This window comes from Spea bombifrons, chromosome 8 (assembly GCF_027358695.1).
Source record: "Spea bombifrons isolate aSpeBom1 chromosome 8, aSpeBom1.2.pri, whole genome shotgun sequence".
Lineage (NCBI taxonomy): Eukaryota > Metazoa > Chordata > Amphibia > Anura > Pelobatidae > Spea > Spea bombifrons.
In genome coordinates, this window is record NC_071094.1 from 40,107,268 (window position 1) to 40,128,527 (window position 21,260).

At 42.5% G+C, this 21,260-nt stretch overlaps 1 protein-coding gene across 2 annotated transcripts in view; it reads right to left on the bottom strand.

Moving 5' to 3' along the window:
• The window catches only part of DACH2 (dachshund family transcription factor 2), a 207,602-nt gene extending 186,342 nt beyond the window's left edge, over positions 1-21,260 (bottom strand). For both annotated transcript variants that reach the window (XM_053473074.1, XM_053473073.1), the window contains exon 1: positions 20,573-21,260. In XM_053473074.1, the coding sequence (XP_053329049.1) occupies positions 20,573-21,015 (443 nt within the window). In that variant the 5' untranslated portion in view covers positions 21,016-21,260. The remainder of the gene's footprint in view (positions 1-20,572) is intronic.

Sequence of the window (21,260 nt, forward strand, 5' to 3'; positions counted from 1 at the left end):
ACTTGGGAAGTATGCCAAAGCCTCGATCGCTCCTTGAACGACAATCACTTTGAAATACTGGGGGATATGGAGCACTATGGAATTTTGGGGTAGCGACATAATCAGGAGAAGGCATTAGGCGCCCTGTTATATGATTTGGTTCCCTACTCCCCTCCCAGGTCCCCTTCCACTACCACCTACCCCCACTCCCCATCCCTTAACAGCCGGGGGGTAACCCTGCCCCTATAACCCCAATGGGCCATCACCAAAAAGCCCAGCTCCCGTTGAGGCTATGTTGTCCTCTTCCGGGCAGATGTTCCTCCCATGTCTTGTGAAGCCAAAGCATGACTCTTACTGGACACAGCCCACAAATTACAACTATTCTCTTATAGTAACATCCAGGAAAAGGTGAAGCAGGATGACACCCGTATCGTAGACGCTCTTAACTCTTTCCATTCATCAGAATAAAATAATCGGAAAAGGTCACCACAAAATAATAAAAGAAAAAAAAAAACAGCTCTATCAACAAAGATTTAAGTCAGCAGGAAGTAAATTTCACGGCGTAGATGCAATAAAACAGAATTTTCAGAGGGTACTAAAATTGCGGTCATAAATTCTTATTAATATCCATGTTTCTGGGGAACTCTAAATGTTACAGTGGAATTATAGTTTGCACTTTAAAACCGGATAACCTATTCGGTTGCTTCTCCGAGGGATTCTGGAGGCAACGTAGAGGCGAGGCGGGAAGGGGTTAATGATACCCCGCCGCTATCTGAAACTCCATTTGATACATAATATGGACGCCGTTCAGGATGAGGAAGGAGGGGGAAAAAAAAATAAAAGATACCTGCGCATGAGACTTGCTAAAGAGAAAAAAAATTACATGTAACCCAATTTTGACCCTTGATATTTGAGACAGCAGATCAAATGCTTGCCACCGCAGACTGGTTCTCTGCCTTGGCTTTGTAGTTTGTTTTTGAAGTGCGGTATTAACTCAACCTTCTTACCTTAAAAGAAAAGAAAAACCCAAGCGAAGGAACTCTAAGGGCGATCTCTCTAGAAATAACTCGGAGCTTAATCAACATCGCGGGTAGTTCACCAAATACCTTCAGAAGCAAGATGAGTGGGGTTTATTTTTTTTTAATAATATGACATCAAATAAATTGAATGAGTTTGGTGAGTGACGGTCATGGCTGAGAAATTCCCAAACGTCCGGACCCTGAGACCCTTCAAATATTAATCATTAATAAAGATTTTATTGTAGAGACTCTCTAATGGTGGCAGCCAGTCACTTATCTGTACTGCCGCTCGCACAACAGGTCTAGCCCTTGCAACGTGTATTCACCAGGAAGCTGCACTGAAGTCATTCATCGGCCGCTGGCCTTAAAGTGACGGGACTCATTTATGTCTCCAGGCTGGTCCTTGGGGAAAACGATGACAACAGGTAAAGGTGATCTGAACCGTGTCGCCTGTGTTGTCAGCTGTGATCTAGCAGTGAGAAAAGCACCAATGGGATGCTCACATATTGTTACGTTCAGCCGAACTTATCTACTGGCACGCGATGCATGCATGGGGGGGGGGTCTAACAAAACCTCTCATGCATGGAACGTGCTCCCATTGATTTCAATAGGACCATTTTCCTTCCACTGATTGGCTGCTTCAGACAGCCAATCAGTGGAGCGACCAACATGACGGCCCGTAGATGAGGCGTACTGCTGCAGGTCTCGAGCTGCAGCTTCTACTTACGTTAAGTCTTCCTTTTTGGAATAAAGTACTTATAAAATGCTTTAACATGCATTCTTTTCTTTCCAGGAGGCTGCCGGGGACTCTGTCCCTTTAAGGAGAAATAAGTGCCGTTTGTCTGCTGACATGTTTATGAGGAAGAATGCAGCTCCCACCACCATGTCCTATCTCACAAATTATTGTCCTACCTCCAGCCTATAATTAGATTGTAATTTTCAGTGATATAAATAGCAATCGCGAAAGTCTTTCTATACTCACGGGGGATCTATGGTAACAAATGGAAAATGCCGTCGCTTTGTTTTCCCCTCTTTATTCTTTATTGCTTTTTCGCAGACCCTTTTACTGTTTATTACAGAAAACAAACGCTTGGTTTATTCCGACGCATCCTTAAAAGCAAAAAAGACAAATGTCTACATCTGAGATCTGCCGGTAAAAAAAAAAAAAAATACAGCCGTCTTTGGCCCTCGTCCACGTTTAAAAAAAAGGTAATAATTTATGGATTATACAGCCGTTTTTTTTTTAATTAAATTTTTATTTATTCAAATTCCCAATATCCTGTACTTTTTGCTTTCCAATTGGTGAAATTGTAAGTAAGGGGCTATTTTATGTTTAGGAAGTGGCAAAAGGTGGCAAACTGTAATCTGTATTCTGTCCTGATGTTATCTCCCCGTCTTCCCACCCATCTCAGACAAAAAGGCTCCAAAATCAAATCAACAACAATCAGCAACTTAACAATAGGGGCGAGATAACTTAACGAGGAGGAATAATTACGCAGGTCCTGAGAACAGGGGTTTTTAGGGGAAATTGAGTCTTCATTAGCACTTTGACGGATATGATAGCCGGGTGTTACCTGACAGCGTTGGTTTGACCGGACTCAGAGTCCTCTCCTTGTAGGAGACGCGTTCTGCGCAAGTGCAAGGTACTCACCTCCAGCCAGCGCTAGTGAGCTCTTGTGCGGGATTTCTAGGGTGTTTAACTAGACCCCAACACGAGAATCTATTCGGACCCACGTGTGCATGTGCAGGAGGCGCTCCCATTCGTTGCAATGAGAGCGCTTTCCTGCCACCGATTGACTGCTTCAAGCAGCCAATCAACGGCAAGAATCATCATAACAGGGAGGAAGAGGGCAGCTGCTGCAGCTTCTACCTCTGCTTGCTGTGTTTGGGGTTACTCACAGAGATCCTTCTATAGTAGGGGCGTCACGGACAGCAAACTGTCCCTTTAATGGCGTCTCACCTTTAATTTCTAGGTTACCATAATAACCCGGTTTTGGATTCAAAACCAACTCGTATTGCACATCATTCCTAATTAGATGATTAGTGCTTTGAAGGGCAGAAGAGAAGTGATTTGCATAATCTAATCATAAAAAGAAGTTAAAGATAGGGATTTTGCCGTTCGCGCGTACAATTATCCCCACGACCTGGGGGGGCCGAGATATAAATGTGATTAAACAGTATTTCTGCATTAAACAGGCAACTGTGTGTCCTCTAATAAAACAGGGGCTAGAGGCAAACGAAAAATTAATTTCAGAAGACAATCAATTTTATTCTACACGTCGCTAATAAATAACGGCTCATCTGCAGACAGATCATTCTGCCCTGGGTGGGAACACATGTCACAAAGCTTCAATGACATGAACCGAGGCGGAAGCTGCCCTATAAGTACAACGGAATCCGTATATTGCCTGCCAGATGAGTCACTTAATAGGAATTCCTAGAAGTTAGATAAAAAAGGAGATAGATGGATAGATAGATAATAGATAGATATAGATAGATAGATAGATAATGGATAGATAGATAATAGATAGATAGATAGATAGATAGATAGATAGATAGATAGATAGATAGATAGATAGATAGATAGATAGATAGATAGATAGATAGATATGGACAAAAGTATTGGGACACCTGACCATTACATTAATATTAAGTGGGTCCCCCCTTTGCAGCTTCTGCTCTTCTGGAAAGGATTTCCACAAGATTTTGGGGTGTTTCTGTGGGGATTTTAGCCCGTTCATCCAGTAGAGCATTTGTGAGGTCAGCCGCTGATGTTGGACGAGATGCCTGGATCCCAAAGGTGTTCGATGGGGTTGAGGTCAGGGCTCTGTGCGGCCGGTCAAGTTCTTCTGCCCCAAACTCATCCAACCATGTCTTTATGGACCTTGCTTCGTGTGCTGGGGCGCAGTCATGCTGGGACATATCTCCCCCAAACAGTTCCCACAAACTTGGAAGCATCACATTGTCCACTGATGCTTTATGGCAATGCTAATGAAGTCCATTCTTTCATAGACGTTCATTAGTCAGGGGGTACAGATGAGTAATCAAGACTGAGCCACTCTATTTTTTATGAGTCGAGGTGTTTGTCTAGTAGATCGGGGCTCAGAGAACAGAGCGAGAACTCATACAAACGGCTGATATGCAGCTGCCTGAAAACATATTCTGCAAAAACTAAAACTTTTTGAAAATGTATCTTAAATCTGATATTAGTAATTAAAAAAATCACTTTTCCATCGCCAAAGGCAGAAATATAACAAAACGTGCTGATTGGGGTGGATTTGTTTGTTACATTCGCGTCCCTGAAAAATAGTAACTACAAAAAAGTTGATGGATCCGCGCTGTTTTTAAGGCAGGAGATAAACTGGAGACCCGCGCTGGAGCTTTGTAAACACAGCTTTACTAAGGAATGAACATCCTGAAGATCAAAGTGAATCACGGAAGTCGCACAAGGAAGATAACGCGGTTTACGAACGGCTCACAATGCAAAAATAATCACTGATGATGAATTGTGTACTCAATACCGCTATAACCGGGGCGGGAAAAGCAAGAGAACCTGTTTGGATCAAAGGAAGCGGTTACAATTCCAATAAATCAAATAAAAAAAAACAACAAAACAATAGTATTCTGGTGCAAACCAAATCTCCGCCAACTTTTTGTCCAAAATTCTAGATCCTGTAAAACAAACCAAAGGAATGACTAGGACACTCCCGGACAGCCTCCTCAACAAAGAATACACGTTAATGTACTTTTACGTACTGCATTATTTATTCCATTATATATATATATAAATAAATATATAGATAGATATATAGAGAGAGAGAGATGCACCACCGCTCAAAGGGAGTCACTTGGACATTTTCCAGTTTTTGAAAGAAAAACAAGTTTTATTCATTAAAATAACATGAAACGGGTCAGAAATCCAGCACAGACAGGGTTAATGTTGTAAATGACTATTGTAGCTTGAAACGGCTGATTTTAATGGAATATCTACATAGGTGTACAGAGGCCCTTTATCACTCCCATCACTCCTGTGTTCCAATGGCCCTTTATCACTCCCATCACTCCTGTGTTCCAATGTCCCTTTATCACTCCCATCACTCCTGTGTTTCAATGGCCCTTTATCACTCCCATCACTCCTGTGTTCCAATGGCCCTTTATCACTCCCATCACTCCTGTGTTCCAATGGCCCTTTATCACTCCCATCACTCCTGTGTTCCAATGGCCCTTTATCACTCCCATCACTCCTGTGTTCCAATGGCCCTTTATCACTCCCATCACTCCTGTGTCCCAGAGGCACGTTGTGTTCATTGATCCAAGTTTAAGTTTAAAAGGCTAATTGATCGTTAGAAAACCCTTTTATGTTACAGCTAAAAATTTTCTTAGAAAAATCTGAGTGACCTCAAACCTTTGAATGGTAATATGTATTTATATACTCCATATGATACTTGATGTAGGCAGAAGTGTTCCGCAGACGCGCATGGGGGATCTCCTTAGAGGCCGAACGGAAAGCTCGCCAAGCCAGAGCTGGAGATGACGGGCGATGAGTATGACGTTTGTTTGAACACATCTCCGGCATGGACAATTTAAAGGGACCACGCAGCTGTCACGTGCATTAAAGTCCATATGATGGATGTCGCTGTAAAGGTGTAAGAGGGGCTCTCGTTTATTGCTATAAATTGTTTCTTTTAGTAGCTGTTATAAGCCGCTTAAATACCTAAACCGAGAATAGTTTTCAAGTGGTAGCCGCGAGGGTCACAGCAGTTTGCCCGGAGCAGAGAGCGCTCTCTGGTATCCAACGCTTTACCAAGACGCAAGTCACTGATCACCCAACAGCGTTATCCGTTTCGCAGTCCGTTCCCTAGCTGACAGTGAGAGGGTTAATAGCATTGGGGAAAATAACTTCACAGCGAAATGTTACAAATGGTTTTACTAAAACCCCAGCCAGAGCAATAAGGCTATTGTGTAGAGTAACCCCGTAACGCCCAGAGGGATTTATTCATAAAAAAAATGTCATGAAAAAAAAAATTATATATTTATCTTTGCGTTTTTAAATAAAGTGTTTTATTCAGTAATGGATAGAACTTGGGTTTTGTTTCACGCTTTTCCAATAAACTTGTTTTATCTGAAGACTCGGAGGCCGCCGTTGCTGTCAGTCATGTGATGTTTTGGGTGACTTTTCTTGCTCAAACACCACACTGAGCTGATGCTTTATGGCAGTGCTAATGAAGTCCTGCTTATGCTAATGAAGTCCTGCTCATTCCCCCATTGACTTTCTTTAATCAGAGGGTCCCTCTAGGTAATTAAAACAAATGCATTCTATTTTTTTAACAAACCTTTACATGGTTGCCTAGTAGATTAGGTCAAAAGAACAGAATTTTGTGGAATTGCAGAAAAAGGTACTTTATTTTTAAACTGTTTTAAGTGAGATTTAAAACAAAAAGAAAGAAACAATATATCTGGCGCCCCCCTTTCATGAGATACAGGGCCAACAACACACCTGTGTTGGGGGTGTGGTCACAGACAGTGAGGGTGTGGCCAGGTGATTAAATGGGTGGGAACAGGTGTTGAAGTCATGGGAGATCCAAAGATATCCCAAACCTGTCTATGATCCCCTCCCCCATGCACATGTGGGGTACTTAGAGACAGTGGGGCAGTTAGGCAGGACAGCAGGCCTGTGAAAATCAGGACACTTAGCAGGTATGGGCTAGTAAAGCTGAGAACACACACTCTTAAAGTCAATTGTAATACAGAAGTACCCAGAAGTAACGGGGAAGCAGTCCTCCTGATACTAAACCGACACCTTACAGGCCGCGCCGTTCACCGGCCGACCGACAGCGCACGCTGAAAAGGCTTCGTGATTAATACGCTATAAACACAGACCGGCCCACGGATAATGTTATTAGAGCCTGCGCGATAAGCACAAATTCCACACTTATTGTAAATGATGTAAAAATAATTACTCTAGAATTTAGCATTTACCGCAAAGTAATTATATAGCCTTTGGCTAACTCCTGATTTAGGAGCAATACGGCTCTGCCTGGATCGCGGCTTCCCTGAATCCCATTACAGAAATACCTGTTAACAAATCTCCTCCGCTCCGCCGCCGCGTTCCTCTTAGAATTATATTGCTTTTGGGATTGCAGTTTTGCCACTAAGTCATTTGTAGGCTAAACGGCTTGAATGTTAGATGAAAGGACAGCTCGTTATGATGTAATATAGGTCTTCTTTTACAATCACATCCTTTTAGTATCGTTAACCCTTTCATTTCAAATTGCTTTTCCCCCAAATAAGCCTAAATTATTCACCAGATGTTTCCATGTAACAACATTCTGCTAACAGCATAGTTACCAACACACTTGATTGACGCAAGACAGTCCCAAAAGCTCTTCTTTTGTCTTCCTGCCCCAATTCGACCTTTTCACCCGAAGAAAACCGCTGCATTTGCGCAAAAAAAGGCAGGACCAGGATTTTACGTGGCAGAAGCCGACATGATGTCATACGTCATCTTGGCCCCTAGCTGTCCCCTATACCGCCACTGTCCTCAATGCGTCGTACCGGGATATGATGTCATACCCTGACCTTCCATGATGCTCAGTTAAACCAGTCCATGGGGGCTCCATACTGTAAATGGGCCGGTTGGGGCGATCAGAGGGCACCCCCTGGTTTTGTAGGGAGGGGCTGCTGACTCACTAGTCCTATTGCCCTAGGCCAAGGCCAGAATACATTGCCGGTCACACAAGTCATGTAACCCCGCAGGTGTTGGCACATATACAAGCCACCAAGGAAAATACATAAGGAATTGTTTCCAGACGTCTTTACAACTCCATTGATTCCGAGGGCAAGCCACAACTTGTTTGTTGTTCGGCGCAAGCAAAATTATGCGTAACCCCTATTATGTTAATGTATCGCGTTTAACCTTTTCAGCGCATTCTGTCGCCGCTTCGTTGGCAGGCTGGCCAGCTGCGCTCGGTGTGACAATACGCCGCGCGATAAACGGAGGTTAATATAGGGAGGATATTTCTGAGCACACACACAATTAAATTCAGAAAACAGCGGTCCGCTGCCAAGGAAGAAACCGCTATACCGCGTTTTAATTATTATTTCGCGGACAGCGTTCTCTAGGAAATAGAACATATGCAGCATTTTTACGTATTTGGATCGGGAGACAAACTAAAAATTGCTGGTTAATGAATAAACCCCCTTATACCATAGATTTTGGTGACCAGGGCATCCATTTTTTATGGAGGGCATCAGGTCCCTTTACTACAGGCCCGAGATTTTTTACTTAATTCACATAAAGATTATTTTATAACGCTTTACACATCGGGTGACAGGGACAGCTGGAATGCGATAGCCAGTTTGAGGGATTATGTCCATGTTTAAAACCCAATTACCAGCCATTATCGCCGTTAATCAAATTTCCAATTGGCCATAAACTGTTTGAACATAACGGCGTCTCATTGGCAGTATCCAATCTTCTTCTACTGCTATCAAACAGCTAAACATTTCATCACCGGCAGAGGCCAGACACTGGATATACTTCCCCCTTAATGAAGTCAATTCTGTGACGTAAGGGTCTCCAGGGCCCGACTGGGGGTCCCAAGGCGCACTGGCACTTTAAGGCCAGCAGCCGCCAAATGACGTAAGCACGGCAGCACATTTTTATGATCACAGAGCCATAGAGCTGGAGCGCCAGATCTGGTGAGAATGGGGCGCTGCCAGCCGGTGGCCCACTGGGCATTTGGCCGGAATGCCAGGTGGCTCGCCCAGGCCTGTTACTTTTGATTAACTTGCATTTAATGTGAAGGTTACACTACAATCCTACCGTCAACTCAAGCAGGAAGTTGCAACTCACTTCCTAGATTTTACCTGCAAACCTCTTCAAATCGTTAAAAACTATTCAGTTCCCCCGTGAAACCGTTATCACGGGAGTCTTCAGGTGAAGCGCCACTTCTTCGGTTATCTGGCTCACCATATCCAGATCGCAAGAACGGCGGTAAAGCACGCCCACACCTTGCCCGCTCACTCTTTTATTCCACCCACTCCCCGCCTTATATACCTCCCACTCCCTGCCCTCTCCCCCTCCCACTGGTATATACCTCCCACTGCCTGCCATCTCCCCCTCCCAGCCTTATACACCTCCCACTCCTTGCCCTATCCCCCTTTCCCTCCCACTCCCTGCCATATTTCACTCCTTGCCCTATCTTACTCCCTGCCCTCTCACTGCCTGTTCTGTCCCCTCCCACTCCCTGCCCTATCCTACTCCTTGCCCTATCCCACTCCTTGCCCTATCCCCCTCCAAATCCCTGCCATATCCCACTCCCTGCCCTATCTCACTGCCTGTGCTGTCCCCGCCCCTATTATCCCCCTCCCACTCCCTGTCTTATCCCCCTTCCACTCCCTTTTTTGTCCCCTCTCTGTCTTGTCCCCCTCCCATTCCCTGTTTTGTTCCCTCCCCCTCTTATCCCCCTCTTACTCCCTGCCCTATCCCCCTCTCACTCCCATACATTTTCAAGCTGGCTGCATAACCTGTATTAGCGTACAACAAAGCATTAAGTAGGTAAAGCATTAAGGACGCGCTGTATAGAGGCGCAGGCATTAGGATCGTCCCCTTTAACATACTGTATGGCGTAATATTTCACGGCGCTCCTGTTAATCCGACGCAACTTTTATACCCGCTCATAAACAGAGGAGTGGAAAAAACAGCACAGATGTTCACCTCTAATGCAATTTCCATTCAATTTCCTAAGTGCGGTCCCTGTGTGCAAACTAGCTTAACGTTATGTTTAGCTTGCAAATTCTTTTAATAAATAATGAATGCGATAAAAAGCCGAGATCAATGGCAAGCTGAGAAAATCATAAAACGAGGAGCCCTCTCGTTCGGGGCGGCCGCCGATTTCAAACTTTAATCCGGAGACAAATCAATATGACTTTTTCTTTCTCCGCCTGTCACACATGAGGCAGATAACCCACATGTAGCCTCCGAGCGGATATCTGATATGAGTCACCTGAAACGCGATCGGATTGAGAGACGCCGCGGAGAGCTTAGCGCACATGCCCGGGTTAACCCTTCGCTGCGCACCGCCAGTTGAAGGAGTAAGCCCGCTCCGAAGCGAAATAAAAGCAAAGCAACACGGCGGGAAAAGGTTTGGGTATTGATTCTGAAAAGAGGGGGTTAATAGAATTTATTAGCCAGAGATACTCATTTTGGAATCAAGGAAAGAGTTAAATCAATTGGGTTCTATTTAAAATTGGCAATTCTAGATTATTTTCAGTTCTTGGTGTTACTGTTAGTGTTTTATTATTTAGGAGACTTCTAAAATCCGGGGATATATCTGATATATTAAGTATATCGCCTTTCTATATCACCTCCTATAAGTGCGGAAGTCTATTAAAGTGAACCAAATGGATGTTGTGAAATGGTATATTCCAACATTCACCTGTATTTAAGCAGGGATTTCAAGTTGGGACACTCATATATCCCCCTGCTTAAACCGACATAATTTAAGAAAGTTAATAAATAATTTAAGAAATTGCTGGCATTCTTTGATAAAATTCACCTTCTGAACGAAGAGCTCATTCGCTACAAAAAAAAAAAAAAAAAAGATTTTACGATAACGCTGCTTAGCGAGCGAGACACTTGCACACAAGGGCTGTTTTCCCCTATAGTAAATGTCAATGCGGTTAACCCTTTAACGGCCAGAGAGGTCCTCTAGCAGTCAAATGGCTTCATTAGCTAATGCGCTAATTCCAGCCCAGAGCCTCGGAGGGGAAATTCAGCTCCAGCCGCCATGTAAGAAGCGTAAAGGAGCCGTGAAAATACTTATTGGTAACAAAAAAAAACATCCCCAAAGCTCTTTAATAACGTTAAAGACGTCTGATGGCTTTTTACGATAAGCTGGGTGTTTATAGGCTTCATTGATTAATGGAAAGTGGTGTTTTTTGTGTTTTTTGTTATTTTTATTTTTTTTAAAGGCCGCTTTTAATCATCTATCTTATATACAGCTGCTAAGCTTTAACTCCTTAATGACAGGTGGAGTACCGAAATCCGGAAATGCCGTCGGGGGGAGGGCAGGACCTGCAGTCCGAGAAGCTCTGGTGTCCATGAGATAAGATAATGATAAAAATCAGCAAAATAAATCTCTCTTATAATCTGCAAATTAATACGCCATGATCGTTCAGCTGGTAAATGTGGTTGGTAGCAGCTGGCAGAATTACAGTCTATTCTATACGGAAATTGATGTTCTTTTTACGATTCACAACTATTTTATACAGTATTCGCTCATTTGTAAATGTTAAAGCAACAAAATGAATATAAAGGGGGGGGGTTCTGTGTAATAAATATAAAACGTTTGAAAATAATCTATTGAATAAAAATGTCCAATATGACATGTAATGCAAAATGAAAATAATAATAAGTCCAAAATGACTTACAATTTAACACACTGGATGCCAAAGAGGTTGCACAAATGCCTTGCGCAGACATCTGGCACCTAAAGGGTTAAACAGCATTTGCACCTTTTTTTTCCTTTCTGTCTCGTCCTCTCTCTCTCTCTGTCTCTTATAGACAAAAAAAGTCAAAAAGAAAATAATGTAGAATGCTTATATACGCTTATTTAAGGCTATATTTGTCAGACATCTAGTAAAATAATGAAACTTCATTAAAATCAGAAAAACCTCAGAATATTTTCCAAAACTAAGGAAGAGGAAGATATCCATTCCGCTGAGATCTACAACACAAGGAACGTATGGGAAAAAATACACCTGGATTAACCCAGTGATGATTAAGAACACTCACGGCCACCCAAAGGGTTAAACACCCCTTTAAAGCGCTTAAAATCTTATCCACAGCTCCATTAGATTTGATGGCAACGATCAACGGTTTAACCCCACCAATGCTGTACTAATTATAATCACTCAGGAAAGTCCTGAAACAATTATTGGTGTATTTTATCCTATAAAAAAAAAACCAAATAACTGTGTTTTTAGGATCTCCTCGGATGCACGTGGGCAGGCATGGCACAGCACGCCGGGCGCCAGTCGCAGAAACGCTTAAGATCGCTGGCCGCTGATCTCAGTCTTTTATAAATGAGTGATCAATTAGCAATGTGCACAACCTTGGCATGTGAGGGGTTAAACTATCTCTTAGGGCAGAGCCTATCCAAGTTATTACCATACCCTATATTTATATATGTCTTGGGTAGCGCATGTACAGCTCCCTCTATACCACAACTTATTCCTTCTTTATGTCAATAAGGCCGGCAATAGAACTCGAAATCTTCACCCGGAGGACTTTTTAACAAAGCCGAATTTTCAGACTTAAAATGAATTCACTCGCATATACGGCGGGTTCCGTAAGACAAGCTCCTTACCAGCTGAGAATATCCTTGTAGGTCCTCGTCTATGTGTTCCGGTTAAACTGTACAAATACATCATGTGTGTTTTAGGTTTTTCACCTAAAAAATCTACATGAGCCGGATTGTAAGCTCTTCTAGCGAGGGCCCTCGATGCGTTTTGTCTCTGTAAGTCCATCTTCTTATGTGATGCACTACTTGTTATGTCCCGTTTACCCATTGTACAGCGCTGCGGAATATGATGGCGCTATATAAAACAATAAACACAAAGACCTAGCTCAGCCCCTGCAAAGAAGATATAACGTGTCATGGATCATTAACCCTTTAATTACCAATCCCTTCTGCATCCTGATGATAAAACCCGAGAAACTGGACCAAACGTAGAATTTTTTTTTTAGGATAAAATTCCAAACACTTGGAAAGCATGACTGCGTATGTTACCGACATATCCCAAAAATCCAAGATGGCGGAATGCCCCAGCACGCGGTGAGCGCTCGTTGCCGGAGACGCCGGAGATCCCGGTAGATTGATACGTGACATTTCCCGTCCTCTCTAATCATTCATTACCTGCTTCTGTCATTTCCATTACAATCAACTCTAAATATGAAAAATGCTTCACCAAACTCGCTGTTTCCTATCGATTTCCTCCCTTTTTTTTTTCTCGAAATAATTACTCGTTCAATACAAAAAGTTGACAGTCGGTGCTCCGTATGAAATCACCTTTTCTCTCATTTTTTGTTTTTAACACCGGGATTCTATCCGGAAGCGTGTTTCGTTCCTGAAAAAACCCAAACCCAACGGATTTATTTATTTACAGGAAGTAAAAGAAAAAAAAAAACAACATGGACGCCCCCACTTTAAATGCGGCCGTCTGTGTAAAGAGTCTCCGGCATTAACGCATCTGTCAGAATAACAAGCTGGGAATTACACGCAGACATCAAACCGAGCGCAGAATCTATCTGAAGTGATTCATTTAGATCTGTCTCATTGATTTATTAAACACGGGGCAACATCTGCAGCCTCGCGCAGCCGCCTGGCGAAATGAATGCCGGATCAATTCAAATGGAAAAAAAGTGCAAAAGAGATAAATCAAAACCAAATTTGCATGCGTTTTTCGCAATCAGGCTTATTGGGTCCAAATGCTCCATTTCCCTTATTTTTTTTCGAAAAGAAAATGCGCCGAGACGTTATTTTATCTTTTTTTTTTTTTTCTGAAGTGACAGAGATTTCTCGCAGGTTCAGACGCTGAAAGGAGAAAGAGACAGGGGAGGGAAAAAAAAAACCTGCTTGTATTTAACCTTTTGAATATGCATGGAGGAAAAGCATTAATGCGCGCTCTTCTCGGCTGAGGCTGCGGGTCCGGACGCGGGAACGCAGATCGACGCGAAAAAAAGATACAAGAGACGTTCTTCAACGGCCGGCGGCCCCGACGTGGATTGTTTTACGGCACGCTGCGATGCGACCGTTCCCTGAGCTGGTCCGGAGAGCTCGCAATCTATATCTCGGCACCTTGAGCGTGAAGACCAAGTGTTCTACAGTCTCCATGGCTATGATCAGGATCATGATGAACCCTAATAGCCATGGCTCCTAAAATGGGATTTCTAACCTATTTTATCTAAATAAATAAATAAATAATATATATATATATATATATATATATATATATATATATATATATAGATAGATAGATATATATTATAGTATATATTTATTTATTTATTAAATAAATAAGTCTGTATTCTGTGCTATAATAGCGCAACAGTTGAATAACGCCAGTTGGCACGTGCCGAATCCAAACTCTTCTGTTCAGTATGAATTCGCCCAATATACAGTATTTTAACCCAACAAGGTGCATGCATTAAGGACAGGCAAGCAGGTATTAATGACATAGTTCAAAAAATATTTCTTGTTTCATACTGTATCGAACAATCATAATATCCAGGTGTCTTCTTGTAATGCAGTATAAAAGTATTATTCGGTATATATATATATATTGTATACTGGTGTATACGATATATTATGTTATGATATGTATTCCGGAAACGTTACATTAAAACGTGGATTCTCTGTTTAAAGGTAATGTGCTGACAGCGTTCGGTCTCAGTACGGAATGAAGACGTCGCGGGCCGTCTTCAGAAACGTAGCCGGCGCTTACGGATTTCGGGATCACCCAATAGGAGCTCAGAGGACCTGTTTAAAGAGATACAGGATGTTCATTCATGTACCTTCACGCAGGAGAGGAGATCTGGAATCCCTCTCTAGAAGGTCCTCAAAGTCTTTCCCCTGGAACTCCCCCCAAGTCACAAGTGATATTAATCAAGAACGTGGCGATTGTTTAATGTGACGCGGACGCTAATACCGCTAAAGGTTTGTTTAAAGGGTCAGATTGTGGTGCTAGCCAAGAAAGGAGTGTGAATGAAATTCAGAGTGAAAAGACAGCTATTTCATCACCAAATTTGGATCTTTTTTAAAAAAAATCATCACCCTTTAAACCAGATGCATTCCGACCGCTTCCCGGAACACACAGCTTTATACAAGTAACACACAACCGTAGCGATTAGCGGCACAATTGGCGATTCGAAAGCCTGTGGTTTTCATTCCTTCGCCCGGTGTAAGAAAGTTACAGCGATCTGTGCCCGCCGTGCGGAGCTCTGTAAGTGTGCACATGGCTGCTCTCTGTAATTATACGCCTGCCATCATTGTTCTAATAAAAGACTGCGTATTACTAAGTGTTTGGCTCCGTTCAGCAGTCTCGCTGTCTGGGCTTTTTTTTTTTTTAATCCGATGAAATAAAATATTGTCTTTATTTACGGGCCCTAATTAATTCCTGTGAGTCTTTATGGGGTTTTTTTTTTTGTTTGTTTTAATCAGCAAGTTGCGTAAAGTCTGGAAAGAAGTTAGAAGCTGGGGCCAATGGGGGACCATGCGTTAGCTGGAGCGGCTTTTAAAGGGTTAAATTATCACCCAACACATTAGGGGGGGATATGTTATAAGCACAGCTGTGCAATACGGATACCGATGCTAAGATCGTATCCTCCAATCAGCAATCAAGACACAAATATTTGTTTATTGGTGGAATTTCTAAATATATATATTTTTTTAAATCTATGATTTTTTTATTTTTTTAAGCAAAATTAAAATAAAACTCCCCCCAAAAAAGTAGTTAGTTAGTAGAATCCCCAAAATCCTCTGTTACAGCTTTGGGACTAAGATACTCCCGTCAGATGATGGGAATTATAGTCCAATAGACAGAGGGCTTCCCCACACCAAATAATGACATTCTGCTGTAAGAAACGTCTCTTATGACATCATTACTTTAACAAACAAAAAGGCAAGGAATGGAATTTGAAACCGAATGATGTTCCAATAAGTTAAACAGAATACTAAATAGAGTATTCAGGCCAGTGCTAGATGGAGTCGCTACACCAGTACATAGCAAATGCATGTGCCCCTCTCACTGTACAGCGCTACACTGCGTGTTGGTGCTCTGGAAATATACGATGTTTAATTCCACTAATGTTGTCAGCAACCAAAAAGACTGAACCGGCGCTACTGTCTACTCAATGTCCACTAAGCAACGTTTAAAGCAGCGGTGATACACAGGTGATGAGGAGGAGACCTAGATGGTCTCAGAAGCTTGCGATCTATTATAGTCCAGCTAGCCAGTAAAGGTACCCACTAAGCCAAGGGCAATAATGTTTACACGTCGTTCCTGAAGCCCCATTCTCTCCGTGATGCTTGTACATGTCTTATGTTTATTTCAAAGGAGAACAAGAGGGCATCATCGGAGGATGAGATGTAAGGAACTCTTACTTGACTGAGAAGGTGGTAGATAAGCGGAACAGCCTCCCAGCAGAAGTGGTAGAAGCTAATACAGTGTGAGATAGATATATGGCTCCTGGATCTTCTGCCATGACTTCTTTCCAGCCGGGGGGGGGGCATTTGCATCCTATACATTTATTATCCACTATAGACTCTTTGTGTGCCAGTGTACTGCTAATTCACCTGGCACTAAAAAGGTGAACTTAAATAAAAAACGTTTTTTTCATAAATAATTATATAAAGGGACTGCCGGCGCGAACTGCCCCAAATTATTATTATTTATTGTATTATATACGGCGCCCTCGTATTCCGCTGTAAACTGATATCCGCACGATCCCGATTACACATTAATGCCGCAAAAAATAGAGAAATAACCAGGAAATTTCTAAAAAAATTAACTTCCTATGGTTTTGGGGTTTTTTTAGAACTAGCAAAACTGTGTTTTCTCCAAAAATATGAATTTAACTTTTTAAGTTGATTCTAAAGTTTGGAAAAATCCCCTCAAACTAACAGCAGAATCACTTTGTCTGTTTGCATTGTCTGAAATTAACTAAAATACACATTTATTTTTAAAAAAATAATATTAATATATATATATATAAAATATATACATAAATTTTTCTTTCAAACCAAGTCATTCCCACGCTCACGTTCTCACTTCTAGTCTTCTTCCTGCATTAAATCTCTAAAAATCCGTAATTGATCAATTTATTTAAAAAAAATCCACAAAATTAAATAAAATCATACCTTAAACTCCAGCAAAAAAAAAAAAAATATATATATATTTTACGTTACCACCCAAGGTGGTCTCTAATACCGGCAGCCTGACATTTTTAAGGCGCGGGGCGTTCCTTACGTATCTGTGTAATATTTTTGGTAAAGCAGGTTATTTTTTTATAATATACCACAATTTCTAGAGCCGTGATCATAAAAATCACCGATGTAAAAAGAAATAAAACCATATCCATATTATCCTATTATATACATGCATATACACACTCATATACACATACATACATACAGTATATCTACCCTATATATATATATATATATATTTATACTTATACATGCATACACATACATATATATATACAATATATATACATATACACACACACACATATATATACAGTATATATACCCTATATATATATATATACTTATACATACATACACGCATGCACACACATATTTATATACAGTATATATACAATATATATATATATATATATATATATATACAGTATGTATACGATAGATAGATAGATAGATAGATAGATAGATAGATAGATAGATAGATAGATAGATAGAATTTGCCCAGATTCCTGGAAATCGGATATTTCGGGTGATATCTGTAGGAGGCGCGGCATGACGCCCGCCGTGTGATTATTGATTAGAATGTATATCTGCGGGGAATCTGTGTGCAAATCACAAGTCAACAGAAATCCTTCATCATTGATTTTTCTTGTTCTTGGCTCTTAAATATTAAACAAGAGGGTCGCGCTTCGCTCCCGTGACACCATAACTAAAGGTGATGAGGTCATAAGCAGAGCATCCGTTACCAGACGGTCCCAAACCCCAGAACGGGCAAATTGCAGATGACTACCAACGATCACGCTTTGGGACCAAAAATATACAACTTCACGGACCCCCCGAGGCTCGTGATAAATAAATGATTCATCGCTGCTGTCTGGAATTAACAGAAATCCAAAGAAATTATCATCGGCGGATCCCGGTCTCCCCCAAATTATATCAAAACAGAAATAAATGTTTCCACCGGGGAGGAAAAACTTTTTTCAAAACAGAGCCCACCGACATTATATCTAAATGTAACCCTTTCAGTGCCATGGGTCAAGCATATGATGATAGATGTGTTTTGGGTCTTTTTAACACTTAAAGCCACAGATCTACTGCTAAGGAATCCAAACCTATTAATATAAAACTTATTTCGGATAAAAAAAGAATGTAAAAAGGGGAGCCTCTACCACTTCTGCTGGGAGGCTCTTCCATTTATCTACCACCCTTTCTGTTGTCAAATTATTCTTTTTGAAAGGGTTAAGTGCCCAGACTCGCTATTTAGTAGACGTGTATATGGGTTTTATATCACACGTCTTCTAGCGATAAACATTTCTATATATACTATATAATATATATGTATACTATGTAATATATATATATATATATACTATGTGATATATATACTATCTAATATATATATATATACTATGTAATATATATCTATGTATATATACTATATAATATATATACTATGTAATATATACTATGTACCGTCATATATACTATATAATATATACACTATGTAATATATATCTAATACCAGCCCCGCTGACCGTGGCACTTGACGCTGGCGTGTGCTTCGGCACACGGCTAAATAAACATGTTTTAATTAGCCGTAATGGCTGCCGGCTATAGAGTAGATGGTCGGTCTCTTTAGAGGAGGGGACGGTCTCTTTATTTATTTGCTGTCACGGTGTGTGAGATGTCGCGCATGCTGTGCACACACACTAAAGTCCTTCCACGCTGCTTGTTTTTTTTTTTGCGAAGGTTTGCGGTTCACGATTGAATGTTTTACGCGGCGCGTTGGCGTGTGCCGTGTATCCGCTGGCGTGTAGAGGAGCCGGAGTGCTTTATATGACGGGGGGACGGGGGTCACATTTACCGGCATTAAAAGTGATCGGTCGTTTGGAGAGCTGCCGGAGGTCTGGAGGACGAAGCCCCCCTTGCATCATTAGAGGGGCGCTTTTCATCGCCTCTGGCCTCTAACTTCCGCATCAGCCTCCTTTCTTCAGTTATAGGAGCCTCTACCATTGATCCCATAAAATAACTACCCCCCCTCAATCCTCACTATTACCCCTATAGACAGGCGGACCCCCCCGACGGCCCTATTTATCTCCTAAGGGCAAACTGTCACTGTTAACCCTTTAGGCGCCCATAGAAGAAAGGTCTTCTTTCCTCTATCTGAGGCTCACAGCGATTCTGATTCGCTGCCCATCACCAACCTCATACTCCAGGAGCCTCCAAAGCAGCCTCACTCCCTCACCTATGGCGAGCCTCCCTTGAGCACTTTCTAGCCCCTCGTAAAAAAAAACATTCTTTTGGGGAGGAATAAACCTCCGCCACAAAGAATAAGCCTCACTCAAAGACGAGCCTCGACCACTCCATAACAGCCTCCCTCAAACAAATCCAAACTTTCATGTTTCCCATCCCTCAGTCCCAACTTATTATTATGTTAATACTTTTTTTTTCTATTTTACATTATTTACCATTTTTTCCCCCAAAAGAGTTTAAGGAAAACGTCTGAGGATGTATATTATCACATCGTGTACATAAAGTAAAGCATATAACATGTGCCGGTGTATGAGATGTACAGCGCCGCGGAATATGATGGAGCTATATAAAACAATAATACCATAATAATAATAATAAAATAATAAAAATAATAAAATAATAAATAATAACAATAATAAATAAAATAATAATAATAATAATAAGAGCTGCTGAGGTGTGTATATGCCATGTGTATACCATACGGGAAGCGTATATATCATGATTATGGGACTGGGATTGTTCCAGAACTTCTGGATAGTGGACGGTGGGGAGTGTAATAATGTGTACAGCGCACCTGCGACAGGTAAACTCATGGAGCGCTCCGCGCGCTCTGTATATTAGTATATAGGGACAGTATGGAGTCTTACGATGCGTTAACTTTCATGTCTGCATTCACAGGGCATTAGGCTGCAGTAACAAGTAATACAGAGTATACCCCGGCTATACGTACAGCACAGGGTACAGCGTATGCAGCTTTGGGTACCCAATGTTTTTTTAAGCTGGTGTATAGGTATAAACAAACACATTACGGCAAATATATATATATATATATATATAGGAGCGTCAATAAAGTCAGCATGATACATGCCTGAAGCATGTCTGAAGAGAGTATATACAGCGTGTGCCCATATAGACAGGGTACAGCTGAGTATATACATAGGGTACAGCTGGAATATACTTAATGGCACAGCTAGTCCACTCAGTCCACTACATATTGGGTACAGCAGGTATACAGCATGTGCCCATATACTCAGCGTACAGCTGATATATAGTGTATGCCCATATACCCAGCGTACAGCTGATATATAGTGTGCGCCCATATACAAGGGGTACAGCTGAGTGTCCGTGTATATATATATATATATATATTATATATATAGGGTACAGCTGGAGTATACTTAATGCCCATATATACAGGGCACAGCTAGTCCACCCAGTCCAGTACATTCAGGATACAGTAGATATACAGTGTATGCCCGTATACACACGGTACAGCTGGGCTCTGCCCACATGCTCGGCGCTGTGCCCCCCACACCCCCGTTGCCTGACCTGGCGTTGGTGCAGTCGTTGTACAGGGTCTCGAAGTCCCTCCGGGTGATGAGCTTGCAGCGGTTCACCCCGGGCTGGATGGCCCCCAGCCCCCGCAGCACCCGGACCTGCTCCACCGTGCACACCACCGGCGTTATATCCAGTCTCTTGAGCTTGGTGTAGACCGTGTGCAGCCCCCCCACCAGGTGCTTGAGGAACAGATCGAAGACCTGCGGCAGGCAGATCAGCTCCTGCCCGTCCAGCACGAACGAAGCCACCTTCACCCCGTGCAGCTCCACCATCCGGCACTCGCTGCTGCTGCTGCCCACGGGGCCGGGGCCGGACGACATGTAGCTGCTCAGCATGGCCAGCCTGGGGGACTCTGCCGGGCTGGAGGGGTACAGGATCCCGGAGCCTGGGGTGGAAGTTGCCCCCATAACTGGAGGGGGTGCAGACACGGCCATCGGATCGCCCCCTGCCCCCGGCTCCGCTGGGTTCCCTGGCTGGGGGTGCTGCTCCACCTTGCTGCCTGGCTGGGGACCTTGCTGCCCCGGCTGAGGGTATTGCTCCACCTTGCTGCCCCGGCTGAGGGTATTGCTCCACCTTGCTGCCCCGGCTCAGGGTATTGCCCCACCTTGCTGCCCCGGCTCAGGGTATTGCTCCACCTTGCTTGCCGCCTGCCCAAGGATGCTGCCTGCCCAGGGATGCT